Consider the following 14112-nt stretch of genomic DNA (forward strand, 5'->3'; position numbering starts at 1 on the left):
GGGACCGACATGGCTACAACTACATGGCATTTAGCATTTCAGTTATTTGTTCAGCAATCGTTTAGAACGTTTCCTCTTTAGCATACCTGTAGTTCAAGATAAGGACAGTAATTTGATTTTACTGTTAGCTTCGTTTGAAGAACAATTAAAGTTACAAATTTAGCTAGGAAAGAGAAGGCATTTGATTACTCCATAGACTTGCAAAAGAGGATATCAGAAGTAATTAATTAATTTCAGTTAAAAAAGAAAGGTTGTTCCAGGCCCCATATTTCATTCTGAAGACTTATAACAACTTGGATGTAATAGTAAATATTGATAGTATCTATTCCCATAGGTTTAATAAGTAGCAGCTGTTACCCAACAGAAAGCAGAAAATTCTTTGTATCCCAACCTGGCACATCATAAGAAACATCAAGTACGAACATGCAGGCCTATTACCATCCAGATGGGATTTACTTAGCTGATGGAATAATATAGATGAGATGTTGTTTAACACAGAAGAACAAAAATAAAAGGTGGCTTTATATTTTCTGAACTAAGAATGTAGCTGGAAGGTTGCATGAGGATTAGTATTCAAAGTTTAAGGCTGGCTATATCACAGGGACACCTTTAGACAGACCATGGAGATTTGTCTGATGTGTCAGAGGCCTGCCTGTACCTTAGCCCATAATAATCTTCAAAAAGAGAATTCCATAAAAGATTGGTCTCCTGCTGAGACACCAAAGTGCCCCAGAGGCCTCAGTGTCCCACAGTGATTAGTCTCTTATCTTGTTTTACAGGTATCTACGCTGAATCTGGATTTAGTTCGTTCACAGACTAAACTATTTGAACATATTGTTTTCTCTATATATCAAATTTGGTTACCTTTAAATCACCTGGTTTGTATCTCAAAGGTGGCATAATGGTGCCAATTCTCTTATAAGCAGAAAAAACTAACCACATTACTACAAGTAGGTTGACACTCTTCATGCTGTTGAAAAACCTGAGTTTCAGCCATCTTAGCAGGTCCCATGAACTGCTACCTCAGCATCCAATGGCTGAGCCTACACTAGTCTCCTTTCTGAAAAAATCCCCCACCACTCCCCGCCACAGCTAAAATTGGTACAGATCTAATACAAACGGTTATATAAGAAAGTAAATAGCAGCTCCTCTTGTGAATCAGCATCATAATTAGATCCTTTGCTGAAATCAAGGGAAGAACTCCTGACTCCAGTGAAGTCAATGGCAAAACTCCCTTTCACTTCAAGAGGGACAGGATTTAATACAGTAAGTATAAACAAATTTTTTAGGCTTTTGCCAGATCAGCAGCTCAGAAAAGCACAGCCATTAAGGGAGATTTTGCATTTTGGTTTGTCTCATTAAAAACTTAATACTGTCCCTATTTACCCCCTTCCCTACGTCTCAAAGCAGTATTGCAAGCACTTCAGTACCCATTTTGTGAAATTATTCTCTAAGCACTTAATGGAAAGTCCACCCTTACCTAGACACAAAGGCAGTTCAGTTTAATAATTTTAGTTCTCATAGGAAAGTATAAAAATAAAATTACAAAGAAAAATCATTTTCGGGTAATTTTCCAAATGTCAGAATACGCAGTTTATCCAATGAAAAGTAATGAGAATTTCCACGAAAATATAAAGCCGCTTGTTGAATATAGCAAGTTTACCACTCATTCTCAGATTTAAAAAACTGCAGGATCCATGGGTTGAACTCCAATTTTCCCATGTGCTCCTATTAATTTTTCAGTAGGTAGCACTACAGAAATTAAGAAAAGGGTGAGAGTTGTTTGTTTTGTTTTTCTTTTAAGAACTAGCCATTTAACTCTTACCATTCCAATTCGAGTGCCTAGATACAACTAAAATAAAACAGTCCATACAGTCATATATCATGCAACTAATTCCAAACAGTGGACACCTGTGGCCATATAAATCCTCATTGGACTCAATGGAGCTCTACCAAGGTGCAAGGAGCTGTTTGCACAGTCAGTTGCAGAATCAAGGCCCATAGTTTGTAAAACTGTTACATATTTTTTTTTACATAAGGAAGATGTGGGTTTTACCTGGAAAGTATTTCAGTGAGCATCACAAAGCCAGTGTAAGCTAATTCAAATGCCCCTCTATGCCTGGACTGCAAAAGATGGTGTTTAAAGTAGTCTCCTATATCTTTAACCTAGAAAATTTTAAACAAAAAATGCAAGTCATGATTTGAGTTGATACAACTAGTACATTTATTTACACAAAATACTGAAATTTCAAACAAGTGTTCCCCAACAATGTCCATACCACCTTATTCCTCTACATCTCTCATTTGAGACACAACAATATTTCCTCAGGTTAAAATGGTCACAGATAGTGACCAACAAATAAAAGGAAAATACAAACTAAAACGCAAGAGGTAAAAGGCATTTTACTTTAAACATAAGAAAACTAGCACAAAACATGCTAGACTCAATTCTTGTACTCAACAGTGCAGTGTCATTAACTGTCCTATAGGACAAATTATAGAAGACTGTAGTGACCTATGTGAGACACTGATTTCCTGAGCTACAAACAAGATTCTCTTCTGCTGTTTTACTCAGGATGTTAGCAAAGGGCAGAGGCAAAATGTCCACTGAAGAACATGAATGGAAATAAATATTTGGAAGGGTATTTGTCAAGGGGAAAGGATTCCTATAATATTTTAAGCAGCTGGCCCCTTACATCTCATATCTTTCCAAACACATTACTTCTTAAATTAGGTAGCTTTGTTCACAGAACAAGAAAAACAGCTTGCCAAATAGCAAGTTTTGTATTTAGTAAGAAAATATGCTTTATTTTTCAAGCTTCTAAAAGGGTTCTACTGACCACAGATTGTAAAAGAGTCTCCACTGTCCATTTAATTGCTTAGTATAACAAGAACTACAGTTAAAATGTGAAATATACGAAAATGTTGTCTTAAGAGAATAAATGCCACTGACATCATGTCCGACAATTCTATTAATAAATCAAGTGGGTAAGCATCAGTACATCTTTAGAAATGCCAGGATTTAATTCTGCAAAAAAACAAATACTACCTATTATTCTCCGTAAGTTTCCATGATGACGATATACTGAAGACACACAAAAAATGGATAACTGAATCATGTAACAAATCTAAGATTATACATTTTTAGTGCAGATTCACAAAAGTTCAACCTGACAAGTGGCTCAAATAAAACTCAGGGACAAAATTATGCCCACTCATTTTGAGAGACAACTAAAAGTAACACAGTTTATAAACTGTAGAGGATACTATCACAAGACCTAAGCCAGGTGCATATATTTTTCCACCCTACTGCTTCGTAATGCATGTTATCCAAATGCTGGTGAAGCAAAAATTGGCACCGAACAGGAAAAAGACATTTCCCCTTTTACAGTCAAAGGAAATCTAAATTTTTTTCATCATGTATTATGAAATCCATATATCAAGATACAGGAAGAAAAGAGCATCAATACTTGCAGATATTTGAGCTAAATTATCTCCTGGAGCGGATTTTAATCCAAATATCATCTTAGTGCACACGTAAGATTTTAGCTTTACAAGCAGAGGCAAGTGTAAATCTCTCCCCTTCTCAAATGTTTTACACACACACAGCAGTGGAAATCCCAAGTGTTGAAAAGTCATAAATCAAGCCCCCCAAAAAAATCAAGATATTTTAAAAATACACTTGGAGTGCTTTTTCTTTGCTTTCTAGCTTTTCAACCTGTAGGGTTCACATTTTCAAGATTTTCTCTACAGCCATGAGGACTAGAAACTTGACTGCATGTTCTAGGATTTTAATACCAAACATTCAGAGACTCATGAAAAGACTGAAAGAGTTGGCAACACTGCTATCTAGATACAGATACTGACTTTTTAAAATAAATATATATATATATATATATATACATATATATATATATATACATATATATACATATATATAATAAAAAATCCACCAGTACTTACTAGCAGAATTCTATTGAAGTCACTAGTCCAGTAGTAAAAAAATGCAAAATTAAAGCCTTAGTATTTCAATTTAATTTGGTGAATGGTAAACACCAAGGAGCACAAAGACAAAAATTACCTTTTTTTGGCCAAGTGATGACAATTTTATGGACCCTGAAGATATGTCCCAAAAGCAACCTGTTCTGGCAGCAGAGGAAAGGAGGATTAAGACCACAGCCACTCCAGGCTGTCAGCCTCCTCACTTTTTGATTCTCCAATCCAGAGCACCCTAACACTTCCTAAACTTTCAAGGATCATTTCATTCCCAGCCCTGACCAAAGCCATAGCGACAAGGACAGCCACAGTATGCAGCAGCCACTGGGCCTTGCATGAATGCCATGTGAATCTAACTTCTTACTCTAATGAAGCTGGGTTAATAATGAATAGAAGAAAGAGAGCATTATCCCTAACTGCCAGCTGCAGAGAATGGATCAGTCAAGAGCTCCCTCTCCCTGACACTGTCCCTTTATAGACAGACACTCAGTCAGCGAGCTCTTGAAAAAGAACTCCTGAAAAAAGCTCAGGGAATTAGCCAGTGGCAGATGCTCTTACACAGGAGAGCCACAACTGGTTGCCAATGACCGTTGCTCACCCAAGGATGTGACTCCCACATGACCTATGGCAGGGGTGGCCAACCTGAGCCTGAGAAGGTGCCAGAATTTACAAAGGTACATTGCCAAAGAGCCATAGTAATACGTCAGCAGCCCCCCAGCCACTCCCCGCACCTCCCTCGCACTGGCAGCCCCGCCAATCAGTGCTTCCCCCTCCCTCCCCACACCTCCCGATCACCTGTTTCGTGGTGTGCAGGAAGCTCGGGAGGAGGGGAGAGAGGAGCGAGGGCATGGCAGACTCAGAGGAGGGGGTGGGAAAGGGTGAGTGGGGGTAGGGCCTGTGGCAGAGCCAGTGAGCACCCCCCGGCACATCGGAAAGTTTGGCACCTGTAGCTCCAGCCCCGGAGTCGGTGCCTATACAACGAGCCACATATTAACTTCTGAAGAGCCGCATGTGGCTCCAGAGCCACAGGTTGGCCTCCCCTGACCTATGGTCTGGCTGTGAAAGTCCAATCCTCTTCATACAGAAACTGAAAAGCTAAGCAACTGAAGTGCTGAGTACTTTTAGTACTTACATCAAGCACCACTTTCCAAGTTCAAGTCCTGACCTGCGTAAGAGAGGAATCTGATCTCATCATAGTTTGCCACTGCTATTTCTCCACATCACAAAACCACCCACATCATTTGGTACAATCCAACACAATTAGCAGTCTAAACTCAAGAAAGGCCCAGGACTGGAAAAAAAGGAATATTACAGATCAGAACTGAAAAGGATTGGTAGTGCTGTACAAGGTCGTTTGTCCATCAGCTGCATGTCCTACACACCCGGCTTAGAGCAATGCTATTAAATTCTCTTTCATGAGTCTTTAAATGGACTTCCATGTACCAGGTAAAAGACGGAGTGAACTTGGTATCAAGTAATATAAAAAACTTACTAGAAATGGATATTAAGATCCATTTACAAATTAACACACACAGCATCTTCCATGAAAACAAGTGAAAAAGCTAATTTGTATTTTATATTGTTGAAAGACACATATTTTCTTTAATATGAAGAGAGCTTTTTAATTCTTCAACTAACATGTAGGAAATAAATACAGTTTAAGAAGCAGCGGAAGTTCAATATGGGGGCAGACAGAGCAAGGAAACTTCCCCTTCCCTTTGTACCACAGTGCAGAGCAAGCCACAACCAGACAGGGAAGAGCAGGTATCATTGCTCCAGGTTCATGTGGCTGCAGGAGCATTAATCATCCCTGCTCCGCATGAACCAGCAGCTTTGGGCCCAATGTGGGGAGAAGTGTATGCCAAGCACAATGGAGCTGCTACTACAGCACCCATTGCCCCAGTGCACCAGGGAGAATGCTGAGTGAGATTTCCTCATTGGGGTGTCTACTGCAGCAAAACCTATAAAACCTCCAAAACCTATAAAAGTCAGCAGGAATATTTTCATTTACTTTGGATCAGTGATGGCAGTGGTTTAAAGCCACAATCTGGTGCTGCTACACAAAAAAGAGCTTCGAGTTATGTTTTCTTCTGTTGTTTATACAGATTACGTAATTAAGTCAAACATTATTGCACTAAAAATGCACACAAACAGAATATCCACTAAAGGATTTCAGCAGTTTGATATTTTCATGAAGAAAATCCTATTAATTAGGATAATACTAGTTCTGAAGTTAAAATTCCCAAATACTACTATGGCACTATACAACTTTATTTTTTTTAGACTAAAAAAGCAGTTTCATTTTTCTAGCTAAAAGACACAATTTTATATACTGCATATAGTCAATCAGTCTACATGTATTTTCCTGCTAATCCTAGGGAAATGAAGATTCCACTATTCAACTATTTGACTGAAAAGTCAGTTTATTACTCTTTTAAAAAAAAATGTAGACATGTTGGTTTATATATGGCATGAAAGCAGAGTCACCTATGAAAACCAGAGTTATGTGTCTAAATACCCTGACAGATACTAATGAAGCAAGCACTAATTGTAGCTGAATTTCCAAGTGAAGATCGGGGTGCCAACTCCAGAGCTGACGAACTCCAAGACACCAATTCCTGTTTGACTTGGAACAGATTAAGAAACATAACAGTGGAGACATATTGCTGTTCTCTCATCTAAACTCCAGAGCTTTGCAACAGGACAAGTACAGCTGCTAACCAGATGCAAACATATGAGCTACAGACAATGTGTGAATAAAAAAATACTCGCATTATTTCCAAGGCACTGCACACAAGACAGCATAAGAAATCAGATCATCAGCATACTATACCGTTATTTATTTTGTTCTAGAATGTGCTAACACCTTAGGAAAAACTAAATATTTATTTTCAGTTGAAAAAGATTAAACATCAAGTATGTGCTGCATATTTCAGTTTCCCATGTTGGCAACTGGTTTTGTTGAAACCATATGGAAAGGAAAAAGATCATCAATTAAAAACAGAAATCTAATAAATTCAAAATATTCCCAAATAAAATACTTGTGGTAACCTAATTTCTAGTAAACACTGAACTCAAGCCTCTTGAACATTCCCAGGCAGTGTGCTAGTTTTTGTGGTCTTTCAATTTAAAAATGGGGGGGGGGGAGGGTTGAAAGAGGGACCAACCCACAAAATGCCCATAATTTTAATCAACCATATTATGGAGAACATGATATTCAGAAACAATCAACATAATTCTCCCCCCAAAATTACCGAGTATGAAGTCCAAGAAAAGAACATTTTCAACTTAAGTCTGGACTTCCATGTTTCAAAATGGAAGCAAAGACATTCCATTGAGCCTTAATTCATTAAAATACAGTGAAAGACATATTTCCAAATTAGCGTGCAACCCCACCCCGCCACTGGACAGAATGTCAATGGCTGCAGCCTATACCTGGTAAAGGCCCTAAAACGACTGAACAAGAACAAACATCTCATGAGTTTGTTTGCAGAATATTAATTCCAGCAATTGTGTACAATTTAATAACTTGTTACTCTATTTTTTCTCGTATGTTACAACTACAGTTTAGATTACTTTTGCATGCCAATTTATTGAAAAATAAACAATGTAAAATAAAGAACAAGATAGTGAATGTAACTTTTCCATATATCCTTTTTTTTCCCTCTCCAGAAATGTTAGAAACCTCGTCCAGAAATGCAAGATTTTATAGTAGAAAGTACTTTTCATACCTGTTCTACTGTTATTAACCCATCAGAAGATTCAGATACAGTCCGTAAAGGCAGAAGTTTACACAGCATCCCTAAAAGCAAGGATATCTCCTTCATACTTCTCCAGCAACATACCAGTACCATTTGAGCTGTTACATCACATATTTGCCTTTCTTTACCTTAAAAATGAAATAAAATATGTGCAATATCACATAGCTCAGTTAAATACATTTTAATATAAATTTGTTTCATCATTAGTGCTCCTAAGTTTAACCTTCTTACAAAAATCATTTTAATATGAACAAAATTTTCCACTCTTGAGATTCCTATACTACACTCTTGCACTTGGCATACAATTTGACCAAAAAATCAGTGTGATATTTTAAAGGGTACAAGTCCTTTGTTTTGGTCAATGAAGCCATTCTATTGACAATAAAACCACACATATAACTAAAAAGAAAAGGAGGACTTGTGGCACCTTAGAGGCTAACAAAATAAATTTGTTAGTCTCTAAGGTGCCACAAGTCCTCCTTTTCTTTTTGCGGATACAGACTAATACAGCTGCTACTTTGAAACACATATAACTACAACTTCAGGATGAAAAGTAAATGTAGGTTTTACTCTGTTTTGGAATTAAGCTTCAATACCAGTCAGAAATTTATCATTCACCACATCTTATTTGTTTTTAAGCTAGATTCAAAGTTTTCTGAAATCTTTCATAAGCATAAATGTTTATAACTCAACAGCCCCATCTAGTGTCCATCATATGAACTACAATAAAAAGGGAGTCCAAAACACTATATTTACAAAAAGAAAAGGAGTACTTGTGGCATTTTAGAGACTAACAAATGTATTTGAGCATAAGCTTTCGTGAGCTACAGCTCACTTCATCGGAGCATCCGAGCTGTAGCTCACGAAAACTTATGCTCAAATAAATTTGTTAGTCTCTAAGGTGCCACAAGTACTCCTTTTCTTTTTGCGAATACAGACTAACATGGCTGATACTCTGAAACCTGTCACTATATTTACAGTACTGTTTCCATGAAATAAAAAAGCACAGTTCATCCATAATTATTTTAAACTAATGAAAATAAATGAGTCAAGACAGTTGGACCTTTTAGGTTTTTAACTTTAAAAATTTTGTAAAATATAACTTTTTTATATTTTAGGGATTATTATGTATCACCTCGAACAAAGACTTAAAAAAGTATGAAAAACAAAAGTTTAACCCACTGGGGCTGGGTCTATTGTAATTACACAACATCCCCTATTATTTTAATAATGGAATCTTCAAAGCAGAGGATCTTTATTGTGTCAGTTCATGAGAAGGGCTTTATTACATTAATAAATTCCCTACCGGCCTCATGTATGCTGGGCAGGGAAACTACACTAGGACCAAAGCAAAAACTGTGTTTAAAACCTATCTTGATATAAAAGTGTTAAAGATTATCTGGCCAGTGTAGACAGGGCAATAGATACTAGGCCAACAGCAAACGACTCATCTTCACTTGTAGCCAGAGAGAGATAATTAACCACAATCTTCTAGAAATACAGTGAATTAACCTTTAAAAGCATGCCCACAAATAAACTAGCTTCTGACATATTTATTGTTAAAAGTGAAATGTTATACATACCAAATAACTTCTAACTTGGATCATCCACAGAAAATTGCTTGTTCTGTGGAAAATATCCTGATTTAATTTTAAAAAGCAGCTTCTGAATTACCTCTAATTTCTGGGCAAACATTTTCAACTGGTTTGTTGTCAGTCAGTTTTTCAAAGTCTACTCTGTGGTGTTCTTTCAATATTTTTGCTTCAGTGAAATAATCATTTGTATCTCGTGGCTGTATTTCATGCAGGATCATCTGCAAACGACCTGCAGTTTCTAAGTTTTAAAATAGGAGAATATTTAAGCTAATAATTCATCATTTTGACATTTGTCATTCACAGCCCCACCCCTCCTCCCCTCCGCCCCCACACAAACACACACCCTTTTTAGGTACATTACTAGAAAACAGCTGGTTAGTAATAAAAAGCTAATACCTCCCTAATCATCAGTTCTGTCTTTGTTAAGAAAACAGTCTTCCTTCTACTCACTTTGTCATATTTATGCTTCAAACTAATGCTTTCTCACTAGAGTGTGAGAAAATAAGTCCTTTATCCAAGTTAGCTAATGGTTTAAGATTCTGATATTTTAAAATAAAACAACTCAAAAGAAAAAGTCTAGTACATATCTAAGAACTTTTAAAACAAAAGAAGTTACTGTTTACTGTTATCTTACAATATCAAACATGTATAACTAAACTCAACTTGAACAAAAATTGAACGCAGGTAGTGCTGCTCACCTTACTCAAAGCAGTGCACAATTTGTAATGAAAGAGATGCGGGGGCTCAAGTAATAAGTTCATTCATAACTAGTACAGCAAGCCCAGAGTTGCCGGGGCTATGAATTGTCATTCCTAGAAGTATCAGGACTCAGCCCTGGCACAAATTAAGCACTGCAAAAAAGTAACCTGGCTGATGACAACAGGAGTATTTCACATACATAAATTCAGCAACATTTGGCCCAGACTTTACAGTCTATATTGCTTAGAGTTCCCTACCAGGACCAGTATTAGTTTTGTGGGGCCATGTGCAAAGGCAGATGCTAACTCAAAGCTTCCACCGATAGCTCTGTATATCTGGCAGGGGTATGCGACTGCTGGCATCTGGGGAATGGATTTATGTCCTAACTCAGCCTCCCTTAAAGTGGTAACAAACTTACTGCCTTCACTTGTCTCTGTGGGACTCAGAAGGATGGTAGCTAGTGGGAAAGTTGAATCAGGATGCTGGTCACTAGGGTTAGGGGTAAGGATAAGGGGAGCTCCAAATGGGTAGACTGCAGGTACGTGCTGAGAGAGTCTGACAGAGTAGTCTAGTAGGACCAGTCCCAATACATACTGTGTCTTCCTAGGAGGATTTTAAATGCTAATGTACAATTTTTTTCAAGTACTTTTTGTCAATTACAAATATATTGCAGACATTTGATTAAAAACTGTTTGTAACCATTCATAACTTTGGACTTACAAGCATTCAAATTATGTTAAATAAAACTCTAGCAACCTCAATTATTGCTAAAATGGATTTCATTTACCCGAATCAGTATCCATTGGAATAAGGCCCTCTGGTGATGAACTCTGGACAATGGGAGATACTACAGACGAAAGTCTGTATGACATTAAAATAAGCTTTGCAACCATCTGCCTCCATTCAGTCATCAAGGTCAAGTTACTTTAAGAAAATACAAACAAGGAATTTAAAGTAATTATATATTCAAAACGTCAAGAAATAATTGAAATAAAAATTAACATCTGCACTTTATTATACAATTAATTTTAAATAAGACGTTCCATAAATCAAAATTATGAAGTCCGCTCCTATTAAAAAAAAAAAACCTAAACAGTAAAGAATCCAGGCATTAGGGCAGGGGTTCTCAAACTGGGGGTCAGGACCCCCTAGGGGGTCGCAAGGTTATTACATGGGGGGTCACGAGCTGTCAGCCCCCACCCCAGACCCCGCTTTGCCTCCAGCATTTATAATGGTGTTAAATATATAAAAAAGTGTTTTTAATTTATAAGTGCGGGGGGAGGGGTCACACCAAGAAGCTTGCTATGTGAAAGGGGTACAAAAGTTTGAGAACCACTGCATTAGGATTATACACTGCTGATCTTATTGTGAATTAGATGGTATTCTTTCATGTTCTTGTGAATGGCTGAATTGACTTCAGTACTGATTTATCACTACACACAGCAGTATGTTTTACTTACTTTAAAGGTAACTGCTGCAAAGCTCCAGTTATACAATGTACTCTCCCGTACATTGGGAATGAAGCTGCTGCTTGCAGCAGAGACTTCTCAGCTTGGAATATTTCTCGCTCGAGGTTTGCTAACAAATATTTGATTACTGGAATAAAAAAGCATTACACAGAAAAGGAAAATGGTTTTAAATACATATACAGATTAAGTTTGCCAGCAAGACAATTAATGTAAAATGCACAGTAATTGTTCTCTTTAAACTTGTCACTGTCCTTCAAGTTTTTCTCCCCACACAATATCCACATTTTTCATTCACTCAGTGTCCAACAATAAGCTGTCAATTTGCAAGCTTAGCCTGAGTTGACTATTGTCTGTAAAGACTAATGATCAAACACTATCTTCAGACACAATCACACAGCTCACATTGAAGTCAATGGAAGGAACATACACATATTAGAAGGCAGAATTTGCCCTTAAAGAAGGGTTAGTTAAATAACAACCTCTTTGGCAGAACGTTCAAACTTGGATGCCTCCAATCAACCACATAAATCCTTATTCCGGCACGTAAGACAAGTGATTTTCAGTTCTACTCAGCCCCTTTCCCATCCTTACTACAACATTTATATTGGGGTGGCGCTGAAAGACAACCACCAGGTTGGCCCAAAACACTGTACTGGAGAGCATCATCACCCCTCTCCATACTTTAGGACAAAGGTATCTACATAGAGGCTTTGTCTACACTACCAAGTTTTGTTGCCAAAAACTTCCTTTTGGAGACAAAACAGCAAGAGTGTACACACTACAATGGGACTTTTGTAGCGAAAAATGCCCAGTTTTGGAGACAAAAAACTTCCACCCCCTGAGAGACTTTTGTCTTTTCCCCTCCCTTTATTGTCGACAAAGAGCCAGTGTAGACACTGCTGATTGTTTTGTCAACAGAACTGGCTTCCGCCAGAATCCCACAATGCCTGCCCTGATTGCTCTGCTCAGAGTTTTGATCTCCACTGCCCTGCAGGCATGCGCCCCTCCCCTTTCAAAGCTCCGGGAAGTATCGGTGTGCTGCTCCGTGTGGGGAACGGACAAAGAGCAAATCATTGCAATGCTCCTGTTCTGCCCGGCACCAGGAACACAGCAGCTGGCAGATTGCTGCTGCAGGGGGAGAGGGGCAGACTGCTGTGCTGCTTTGCCATTCCTCAGCACGGAGAGCTCACAGAGCTCCTCATGCTGCTGCTCTCGGCAGCTGAGGGGGCTGTGGGAGAACTGGGAGAGAATCCCAAGATGCGCAGCGATCGGCTCTTCCTTCCCGCAACACTGCGCTGGGGGATACGTACCCACGGTGCATTGCTCACTCTGTCAATGACGGTGTCCCCAGTGTGGACATGACCTGTCGACAGAGGGAGCAAGCGTGAACACCCTTTGGCGATTTTTGTTTTGTCGACTTTTGGGTGTCAACATAAGTTTTGTCCACAAAACTTGGTAGTGTAGACAAGCCCTAAATCACAGGTGTCAAAAATACTTTAAAAGACTGAGGTACACAGATACTTCAGAATCTACGACAGACAGATGGATAGGGTTTCTGGCTGGATCCAGCCTACAGAATGCATTTGTGGGGCCCACACAACATATGTAGGCTCACCGTGCAAAATCTAAGCTTTTGTTTAAAAAAATTTCTAGTCCTAATAGCTGCAATTAAAACCTTCCAAATGTGAATAGAATGTACCCAACACAGTGCTGTGTGTCTGAGGTTGCAGATCACTTGAAACAATGATTCCGAGGAGTAAACTCCCCTGCCTAATTACTTGGGGGGCGGGGGGGGGGAGTGTTAACTCTAAAGCCTAAAGGCATTTTAAATGTAAATATTGTTTTGTTGCTTATTTTAGCAGTGGAGTGCTGAAGAGGTTGAGATTTAAGCTGACACAGATCATGGGGAGGCAATTAAGAGTTGCTGCAGGAAAGAAAACAAAGGAAAAACAGCAGAAGAGACCATGAAAAGAAAGAGAAAAAAAAACAGCAGAAATAGCAGTGAGGCCAAAAAGTACACATATTTTCACACTGAGCAATGCAGAAAGCAATGATAAAGTACCGAGTAAATAAATAAAAGCTTATTTACTGCATAAAGGATATACTCTACCATTGACCTCTGTGCAAACTGCTCATTGGTATCAGTGTGGAATACGGTGTGGGGTCAACATCTTCTGAAATTTTAACCCAAGCCCATATGCAAATGGAATTGAGCCCTCTCCAGAGAATGAGTCTAACACCCCTGCTCCAAGTTAAAAAGATGGGTAAGAAAAATTGTGAGGCACAGAGCAAAAAAAAGATCAGGCCCTTGTTTTGTACCTGTCTTTTATAGTTACAGGGCCAACCACAGGCCATTAGGAATTCAGCAGGACTTCAACAGGAGCTTCTGGTGCTTGGCACCACTGAAAAAAAATCAGGGCACTTACTTTAGGAGTCAAACCATTACTTAAGGGGCTTTTGAGATACCAGGTTTAAAAATTTGGCCTGAGACATTAGGAGGTTCTACAGCATTTATGACTTCCCAATCTTAGTACTTAAAAAGACTATGAGGGGCTGAGAGCAGTTTGTCAACAAGAAAGCCCAAGCTTTCAG

At 38.5% G+C, this 14112-nt stretch overlaps 1 protein-coding gene across 9 annotated transcripts in view; it reads right to left on the reverse strand.

The window, feature by feature from the left end:
• Positions 1-14112, reverse strand: part of THADA (THADA armadillo repeat containing) — a 288553-nt gene that overhangs the window by 241048 nt on the left and 33393 nt on the right. For 8 of the 9 annotated variants that reach the window (XM_073339065.1, XM_073339064.1, XM_073339066.1 and 5 more), the window contains 5 exons: positions 11512-11647; positions 10839-10975; positions 9432-9590; positions 7728-7885; positions 2057-2166 (listed from right to left, as the gene is read on the reverse strand). In XM_073339065.1, the coding sequence (XP_073195166.1) occupies positions 2057-2166; positions 7728-7885; positions 9432-9590; positions 10839-10975; positions 11512-11647 (700 nt within the window). Of the gene's footprint in view, positions 1-2056; positions 2167-7727; positions 7886-9431; positions 9591-10838; positions 10976-11507; positions 11648-14112 lie in introns of those variants that run through there. The other variant, XM_073339071.1, reaches the window with a different exon arrangement.

Source organism: Lepidochelys kempii, chromosome 3 (assembly GCF_965140265.1).
Source record: "Lepidochelys kempii isolate rLepKem1 chromosome 3, rLepKem1.hap2, whole genome shotgun sequence".
NCBI lineage: Eukaryota > Metazoa > Chordata > Testudines > Cheloniidae > Lepidochelys > Lepidochelys kempii.